Below are 10,324 nucleotides of genomic sequence, written 5' to 3'. Positions count from 1 at the left end.
GGAGAAATCTGATAGTTCTATCAAACTATTAGCAGCATTCGGCAATCATTGACAGTTTCCGTAAAGCTAAACCTGATTCACTAATGAATGAAAAATTGTGTTGTGTCTTGTTGGGCGAGACTCTTTACTTCCGGTATTTAACAGTGATTTGTCTAAATTTAATCCATAAACCAAGAGCCTTTGGGATAAATAAAAGTCACTAAATTATGTATTTAATGCTTTTGGTTCACCAATTATGCATTTTATTATCAGTACATAATCCATACATACGAAGTCTTTGTTTTCATTGTCTTTGTTTACTCGTAGTCCTGAACGACCAGTCTCTGATATTGAAATTACCAGAATCACGTGATCTTGTGTCAATATTGACATAGTTCCATAGTTTTTAAGGCACTGACGTCATGTTTTTCTTAACCCAAAATTTGGACCCGTTCTGGTGACGGGATTTTTCTACACCCCTTGTAATACAAAACAACACAATAAAACAATTTCTTGCAATTTTTTGGGTTCGGGTGTATTTGTATTATATTTTGACTAGACTAAATGGCAAAATTGAAGTTACATAGACTAATGCCAAAATCGAAGCCTGGAACTTTCAATTATCCCCCTCACGCACTTCAACTCTCTCATGATCCTAGGATGAAGAATTGAAAAAAAGTCTTGGTCTTTATATTTGAACTCTGAATACTCGTTTTGCTCTGAAAAAATAACAAATTGTATTCATTACAATGGAGTTGGAAAAATGTGCTTAGTGAGCCATAATGGGATGAGAAGGATCCCAATGTGCGTCAAATGTGTGATCCCACAAAAAATGTTCATGAGCGAAACTGCTGAATGTTAGTGCGATACATCTTATCTCAATTCAAGCCTCTGATAGATATTTTGAATGTTTTCGGCTGGAGTATAGTCAGATATACTTGGTCCTGTTTCATGAGGATTTTCCTCACCTCCGAAGATGCGTTTTTCTAACATAATATTAGATTACTCCCACGATGACTTGTGGCCTTTGAACTTTTGTCTGCGAACACTGTGCTAAATGGCAGACGAGAGATCCGTTTCGTTAAAAAAAATTGATGAAACCGAATAATTATAGTATAATATACATCTTTTCAAATATGTTAAGGTTTGGTGGATCCGATTTAATTAAACATGATCAAATCCGTCGAAGGTGCGGAAATATCCATAAAACAGGGCCTAATATTTCTGTCTCGACACCAGACTACAATTTTCAAAATAGCTACCAGAGTTGAGTCAAATGTTTCGATCTACCTGAATGTGTTTTTGAATTTAGATCACTTCATCCCGGAATTGCCAGTGAATAGCCATGCCAACATGTACTTACATGGTTGTAACTGGTAAGTGTAGATCCACATTTCGCAGTAGAATCCGACTCACAAGATCGACATTCTGAAGGTTCCACCGTAGCAGTCATATCAGCTTCCACTGCACAAAAACCCCATAAATTTCGATCCTACAAAGAAATGAAATGAAAGTTTCTGGTCCAGATTGAGTTAATAACGACGGGCATCGTGGGCATGGCCCACCCTGGATTAGAATCCAGGATCACAGGTTACCTAGAGGGGTACCAAACTGGATTAGAATCGAGGATTACTGGTAACCTAGAGGTAACTTAGAGGGGTAACACCCTGGGATTAGAATCGAGGATCACATGTAATCTACAGGTAACCTTGAGGGGTAACACCATAGGATTAGAATCGAAGATCACAGGTAAGCTAGACGGGTACCACCCTGGGATTAGAATCGAAGAACACAGGTAACCTAAAGGGGGTACTTTAGTATTCAATTTGCGTCATTGGATACCCATAGATTTATAGAATACTTTGTCATTAAAGGTATACTTCCTCTTAGGATGAACAACACATTGAATTTTTTTAACTTGGTCAAATTGAGTTTTTGTTTACCAGTAGACTAACCTAGTGTCAAAACTATACAACAGAATCCCTCTATAATTCAATAAATCCATGAAACCTAAGTTATAATCCATACAATTAATAATAGTGAACAATTTTAGAAGCGTTTTTCAATAGATACTTAGTCTTATATAGAGATTCTATTCTTTAGTCATGGCACCTGATAAGTTCAACTGATGAATATAATGGTCCACTCTAAGTCTAAGAGGCATTATTGCTTTAAAGAATTACTCACCATAAGCTACACACATTAGTCTACAGATCGAGACATCACCATCACCTTCTGGATCTGGTTCGAATGTTTCCTGGTCAGTTAAACAAGCTTCCTGGTATCCTATAACTACAAATAGAACATTAGATTAAACCGCAAAGACGCTTTCTAAAAAATGTATATGTATCGATTACACTGCTAGCATCCATTTATACCATTCTAATTTTCAATCAGACGTCTGTGGTTCCTGCAAAGTTACTAAAACTAAGTGTTTGATGACGTCACTTATCGCAAATTATGCTCTACCACAAAATGCTCCTCGCGATTAGTGACGTTGTTAAACGCTTAGTTTTAGTGGAATTACAGGAACCACAAACGTCTGTATGAAAATTTGGAATAGAGGCGGACGTTTCGGACGACTACCGTTACAGCAAATCGCGTGTCTCGTATTCATATCCCAAGTCTATATGTCTCAATAAAATTCTGGTGGTCAAATCACATGTGAATTCGTCTATATCGTAAGTTTTTATTTAAAAAAAAAAGAATTACCGTCCGGATAGATGACAACGAAGGCCGCTCCAGAATTAGGTTCTGTCGTACCACAGGGGTGAACTATATCGCACGCCTCTTCGCAATCAACCACATAGGGTTCAAATGTATAGTCTAAGCAACCACATGATTTATCATTCCTCCACACAAACATAGTAAACCATTTTTCTGAAAAATCAAAATACATCTGATTCTTAATTATTAATGGAATAAATGCATAGGCATACATATGTCGTCACCGCAGCTAATGAACAAATTGCCCTTCCGGAAATATTACTTGACCCCTCCCCCTCCCCGCCTCCTTCCCCCAGTGGACAATCAAGCTTGGTTACGGACCTACATGAGACATAAAATGTCATACCTCGGCAATGATCATTACATTCGGATTGTTGCATTGGACTTTGGACAGCGTCTGATATGAAGTCATCAGCAGCATTAGCAATACAACCTAAAACTACAATTAAAAATCAAATATTTCTTTCGTGAATTATTGAATTGTCTATCGAACATACAGGATATAATATGTTTCAAAATTAGAAATTGCAGGAACCACAGACGTCTGATTTGAAATTGAAATGGTGCAAATTGATGCTATCAGTGTCCCCAATACACATACACAATTTAGAAAACCTCTTAACAATCCATTTAAGTTTGTGAGTTTTCAATATTTTGTTTCACATCCAACTGCCTTCTTCAGAGGTATGATGAACGCAACTCGCTAAAAGTCTGAAAATCAAAATCCAGTGCTTGAGCACATTGGTGAACTTACTTAGTCGTTGAATACCCACTTATAAGGGGCGAGAACATCTTCATTTCGAAGATAGGGCGAGAAGTATTGAAAGTTTAACTAACATTGATATTGGCTGCAAATTAAATCCTTATCATTACTCCACTCTCCAGACTCCAAGCAAGTTTTCCAAGTACTTCCCTCTATGACATAATGTGCTATACGACATTCATATTCCGCATCAAAACCAACAGTAGTACTATCAACAAACAGTTCTACCGTTTCCCCTGATGGCTTTGGTGGGGGTCCACAATCTACGGCTATAAGGAAAAAATAGGGGGTTGTTTGGATCGACAAATATTCTTCAAAAAAATCACGAAGCTGACGGCCTATAGAGTTGCTGAAAAATTGCCAAAATACTAATTAAAATCAAACTAGACCCATGCACAGCTCTAAGCGTGGCATAAGACTACGTTTTGTTCTTACGAACTGCGTCTAATATCTTGTCTGTATTGGCCACCTTGTTTAAAGATAGCTTGCTAGGCAAAGTAATATACGCCCACTGGCAGCTTTGATTTTGAATAAAAATATTTGGCTGGGTGAACGAACACTCATATTAAGTTTTGTCAAAAGCCGCCAAGAATTGTGTCTTGTAGAGTGTTTACGTGCAATTATGAACGGACGGACGGACGGACATGTGTGAAGGCAATATACGCCCCCCATTTTATGTGGGCGTATAAAAAGGAACGAATTCGGCATATTCGGTTTTTGATTTAAGTCTTGAGTATAAGTAAATAGTCTACTAGTAATGTACGAAAATAGCACAATTCCTTCAAATATATCTCAAACTAGCAATATCGCTTTCTATATCAGTGTCACCTATACACATACAAATTTTAGAATACCTCTTTACAATCCCTTTAATATTTCTTTTTAAGACTTACATAGAAAAGACACCGATTGCCTTTAGTGCTGGTAGCCGCTGGAAGTGCATAGTGAACCGAATCTGTAGAAGTAAATTCCTGATCACCGCCATTACACTTGGCCTTCGCTAAAATGTCGACGTCAGTTAATATCTTGAGAACGGGATCATTGTCGACCTTTTCACCACAGTCCACAGAAACTAAAATTACAGTATAGTTTGTATAGAATATAAAGAGAAATACGAAGAGATTCTGCATATAAAGTTTTGTATTAAAGATACAAGGTAATATACGCCCACTAGCAACTTTTTCAAATAAAAATATTTGACAATACAGTATCAGTTTGAAATATTGAACGTTTTGAGGTAATACTTGATAATATCACAAAGTTTAGTCAAAATCCTGCAAGAATTGTGCCTTGTAGTATTTATTAAAAAAGAGCTAAAAATTGAACGAGTTTTAAAAAACATGGTCAATATCTAAATATTTTTCGATTCTTGTGATTTTCAATAGGATTCATACTTGGGTGATTATAAACACTCACATCAAGTTTCATCAAAATCTTCTTAGCATGTTCAAAATTTCTTAGTTTAATGAATTATTACTTAGTTTTACGGATTTATTAGATTATAGAGGGTTTCTGTTGCATAACTGTGACAGGTAAGTCCACTGAAGTCCAATGAAGACTCATTTGGGCCAAGCTTATAGTTCATATAACGTTTTTTGTACATTGAATTAAGTATAATCTTTTTATACTGTGGTTTGGAAAGGAAAAGAAAATACCTTCAATCAAACTGTCAAGCAATGGGGCTACAGATAAACTCCATACTCCAACCACTGCCATCTGAAAAAAAATTGTTATGAAGACAGTTAAGTTTTATATTCACATTCAGAAAGCAAGCGTTCATTTAGGCAATTATTCATGAGGACTACTTTTGAGGTTTACATCAAGACAGCCGATTTGGAACTAAATACACCAAATCCAGCGTATTGAACAATGAGCGAGTAATTTACAATTCATTTTTCAAATTGACTGTTGGAAGGTTGCACAGAATCACAAAATAAATTGGTGCTCACAGCTCAGGTTACAAAAAATTCTAATTCAAGTTAAATGGCTCACAAGAATTATAGCATTGTATCTTATTGAATAGAAATTACTTACTGTGAGTAAAAGTAGACGGATCATCATTTTCTGAAATAGAATTTGGCATCTATAATGAAGCGTTGCAAGCCAAATATCCCTTCAAATTAGTTTAGAATTAAAGCAAATTTTAACAGATTAACTGCCTTATGAATAAGCTGCTTTCCAACCAAATTTATTTTTCATTAGAAACGCGAATGATAATGTTATGCAGAAAATGTCACGTGGTCTAACTGATACAACTCAGTGGTCAAGTTCCAAAGATTACAATCTGCGTTCTACAATGCCCACGGTCTAAATTATGTTCCAGAAAGATTAACATTGAAAAAAGTAAATAAAATAGGAGATGTGATACGTTTTTACGATTTTATAAGACTACATGTAGTCATTTCTATCTAAGAAATGATCACGTGATTTTAAGAATTTATACAATTTGATTTAGATCCTATTTTGAACCAGAAACAGAGCCATATAAGTCATATAAGATGTTTCGGACTATCCCAGCCAATAACTGTTAAGATATCTATCAGAGGCTGAAAAAGAAGTAGATGTTTCGGACTACCCAAGCTAATAACTGTCAAAATACCAATCAGAGGCGGGAATAGACTTAGATGACTATTCCTGCCAATAAATGTTAAAATATATATCAGAGACAAATTGAAGTTAAAATGTATCAACTTACCTAAGTACAATGAATGGAACAACGAACACCTCACTAGTCACGTGTTATGATAAAACAACTGCACGTGCACGGAGGAGGGAGAAGACATTTCGATGTGTTCGATTGGTTGTACCTGTCATTGTTCTCTCAAACGATCTATTGATGACTCGGCAAGCATTTGGAAAACTTATAATGACGGGTGTCGAATAGATCAGAAACGCTATATAGGGATTATAAAATTCGGCCGCTACCATCAAAGGGAAGTAACTCATAACGGTAAATTGTAATTTTTTCTTAATGGGTCGATGGCGAGCAATATTCAGAATAAAAACAAGATTTAAAAACAAATATTATTTCTGCGGAAACCGTTTTGGGGGGCTAGCTCCGCCACTGGTCTATCCTCTATTTGTACCCCCAGTCTCGGAAGGCTAGCGCTGATAACAGTATAGTTTCGCACTTTAATTTTCATTTCTGCAACATGTTTGTATGTGCAATGCATTCGTCCCTTATTATCGAAGGGAAGTAACTCATGGCAGATTAAACGTGACATAAGGAAAACATTCTCGTTTTACCTTTTAATACAATAACAACGTTCAAACCACCGCCCAATTACACATTCCTTTACCTACGAGCGACAATTTGACCTATTGTAGGGTCATACACCACGCTTGGCTTATCACACGACAACAAAATTGGGACGGCGGAAGATCGGCAGTTACTATATGGACCTTAAAATGTGGAGTTAATGAATAAGATAATATTGGATTTATTAATCAGGACTTTGGATTAAGGATTAATCAAAAGGATTAAAACTGTATTTATTAACGGAAGGTAAGTGAGGCTCATTTTGCAGCAGGTCGTTTTATGCATTGGAATTTTATATATGTGACAAGCTCGCAGGTGTGTTTTTGTTACAAACCAGTTGTAATGTAAATTCATATGATACCTTTTTTCAGGACTGTATTTTTCCTCGGTGAGCTTTTGTAAGTCATTGTGTATTCTAAACAATTTTCTTCCTTTTTGTACAGTAGGCTGTAAAGTTTTTGTTGGGTGTTTTAGAAGATATTCTCCTATAGAAGCACTGGCCAAGGTCACAATAAGAGAACATACTTCTATTACATCAATTATCAATTTGAGTTTTAATATTAAATTGAAATGGTACTATAAATGTACTTCGCTGCGTTCAAGAGAAATAACAACAATATAAATTCTGAAAAGACTAAACAGATAATACAAAAAATCTTAAACACATAATGCAATTATTGACTATTATGTAATAGTAACTTAAGTTTTGAGGCGTTTTCACAGAGGAAATGTTTTATTATTTTATTTTCTAAAACGACATAATCATGTAAAGACCAAAAAATCTAACGTGTTTCAACAGGGATAAAGGCATCCATGTGAAACACTACCAAATGGCCGGTCTATGCATGTAATAACATGCGTTGAAAAAGATTTGCTCTAAGAAAAATGAGAAGACTGGACAATGCTTTAAATGTTAAAAGTATTGCAAAGATTTTTTTCTAAATTTTTGATGCATATCGGGGATTTAAGACGTCACCCCGCACAATTTGTATCACATATAAACACCTTTGTGGGGGTAACCTCATAAAACACTTATTCTGAATGGAATTGCAGGCACAAAAGACGTCTGATTGAAAATTGGAATGCGCTAATCGATGCTATCATTGTCCCCGATACACATACAAAACCTCTTTACAATCCCTTTAATGTTCAAGTAAGAAAGTTCTATAATATCGGACGACCCTAATCCCACTTCGACCTAACTTGACACACTCATAGAGGTTCTACCTTAACACTGTTTTGTATTATAAGGCATGTGCTGCATCGGCATGGTTAAAGCGAAAGTACCATCAAAGTACGACACCAATTGAATACCCCTTTAATATGCCGTGTAGTCTATTATAACGTTCTTAAATCAATATAACTCTATGTATTTTGTTTTTGACACATTCTTAGCTAATGTTTTATTACAGGGAGTGTTCTTCTTAAAGGAATTATAAAGAGGTTTTTTTAAATTTTTCATGTGTATACGATACTGATTTTGCAACATTCCGATTTTCAATCAGACGTTTGCGGTTCCTGCAATTCCACTAAAACTCAGTGTTTGATGATGTCACTAAGGCCCTTCGCGATTAGTGACGTCACGGGGACAATTTTTCTTAAAACTTGAAGAAAATCCCATAAACTTATACTGCTTAAGAATAGGCCAGACTTTATTGAAAAAAATCAATGTACAGACATAGTGAAGGAAAATTCTAAGAAGTGGATAATTCTGGACATACATGGATTTGAAGGCTCAAATTTCGACAGTGAACACTGTTACTGATTGGCTTAGCTTTAAAAAAAAATTCCCGTTTCTGAGACTGAAGTATGATTCGTCTTAAAAATGGCGCATCTGTCCCTTTAACTAGTTTAGTGTAAAAGATTTAAGATGGTTGGTAAGTTATACGAGCATGACTAATCTTATATCCAAACTATTTCTGTAGTATACTTTATGGGCTATGAAACGAGATTGTAAAAGTCAAGTTATTTTTGTAGTCAAGTGCAAATCCGGTACCGAATCATATTTCAATGACAGGCCCGTAGCCAGACTGATTGTTCGGAGTGGTAAGTAATATATCCATTTTTCGGGAGCCTTGCTCTCTCTCCTTTTGTCACCCTGTTGCTATAGGCCTGTTCTGAGGTCGGGTACGGAGACTCTCTAAGTGTTCAGTTAACTAACACAATCACAGAATGGCAGTAGGCATAGGCGTTTGAACATTTCAGCTTGTGAAGCAGTGTGCTTACAAATGAAATGAAATGAATGGAGTTTTACGTCCTAATTTTCTGCGCCATATTATGGGCTAATGAAGACGGGAGTGTGCTTACAAAGATAAAATTTTACGAGCGCTTGAGAAAAGGTATTTGGGTTTACATTGCATGCCCGTAGATACAAGTAATGCTTTGAACGGAGAAAGTTTTATGATTCATATCAATAAAGTATGTCACATTTTAAAGTAGGCGTCATAAAAATAATTACAATATTTTTCAAGTTTTACCTCGGGGGTTGTTTTTATTTATAATTCACAATCCTCTTTATATAGTTTGTCACTTGCTGGACAGTCTGTCTATGTCAATTTATATAGTTTCTCATTTGGACAATTTTGTGTCAACTTTAAATAGTTAATGCAGGAAAGACGAGTTTTACACCTTATATATGGTTAGGACGGGGTGAACGTCGACACCGAGTCGACTACCGCAAGCACTTGCACAGGCATCAGAATTGTTTTTACCTTGAGGAAGATTCGAACCTACGGCATCTTTTGGCATAGCAGACAGCAATACAACTCGGTACATGATTGAAAATGAAAACAAAGCAAGTCACTACTCAAAAAAGGCACTGACACAGGCAGGGTTGTGGTGTTAATATTTAGTAATTTTACATGAAGAAAAATATCATCTGAATACACCGAAGTAGGCTACGGAGTAATGCATAATGAAGTTTTCTGTGGTCATTATACCAGATGTACATTGTTATATATTTACGTATGGCAAATATCAAACTATTTTAGAATTTGAATTACATATTGAAGTCCGCTACAGGCACAATTCTTACATTATTTAATAGCACCGTGTGAGCAGTAGGGAATTATGAAGGTTTTCTAAAAAAAAATATGTGTATCGGGGACACTGATAGCATCAATTTTCACCATTGCAATTTTCAATCAAACGTGGTTTCTGCAATTCCATTTAAACTAAGTGTTTGATGATGTCATTGGTCGCGAAGAGCCTTATGTGATAAAGCAAAATGCCGCGATTAGTGTCGTCATCAAACACATAGTTTAAATAGAATTTCAGGAACCATAGACGTCTGATTGAAAGTTGGAATGGAGCAAACACATTTCAGGCCCTTTTACGTGACGCCACAATAGTAGGTTACAAGGATTATACCCCCCACCATTGACTTATATTTGTGTAAGCTACAGTTAGTGCATAAATAAGTTTACCATCCAAATGTTGACCCCATACCCCATGGCTTGTTCACAACTGACCACTGTCCTTAAGCCACAAATAGTTTTATTATTATTGACATGATTTATTTACACTGAATCTGTTCTGAATCAATCTCCATATATTGTTGTATTGTGAGATGGGTTGTTGTATTGAGGGATGGGGTG

At 35.9% G+C, this 10,324-nt stretch overlaps 1 protein-coding gene across 1 annotated transcript; it reads right to left on the bottom strand.

Moving 5' to 3' along the window:
• Window positions 1–208: 208 nt before the first annotated feature.
• LOTGIDRAFT_239175 (hypothetical protein) lies at window positions 209–5,535 on the bottom strand. Its single transcript, XM_009053871.1, has 10 exons — window positions 5,504–5,535; window positions 5,125–5,185; window positions 4,363–4,541; window positions 3,616–3,818; window positions 3,053–3,145; window positions 2,692–2,859; window positions 2,167–2,271; window positions 1,688–1,749; window positions 1,343–1,471; window positions 209–698 (listed from the first exon to the last, which is right to left on the bottom strand). The coding sequence occupies exons 3-10, from the start codon at window positions 4,452–4,454 to the stop codon at window positions 627–629; spliced, it is 924 nt and encodes a 307-aa protein (XP_009052119.1). The 5' UTR covers window positions 4,455–4,541; window positions 5,125–5,185; window positions 5,504–5,535; the 3' UTR covers window positions 209–626.
• Between the last annotated feature and the right edge of the window lie 4,789 nt (window positions 5,536–10,324).

Source organism: Lottia gigantea, assembly GCF_000327385.1.
Source record: "Lottia gigantea unplaced genomic scaffold LOTGIsca_201, whole genome shotgun sequence".
Classification (NCBI taxonomy): Eukaryota; Metazoa; Mollusca; class Gastropoda; family Lottiidae; genus Lottia; species Lottia gigantea.
This window is presented reverse-complemented; position numbering and strand designations above follow the sequence as displayed.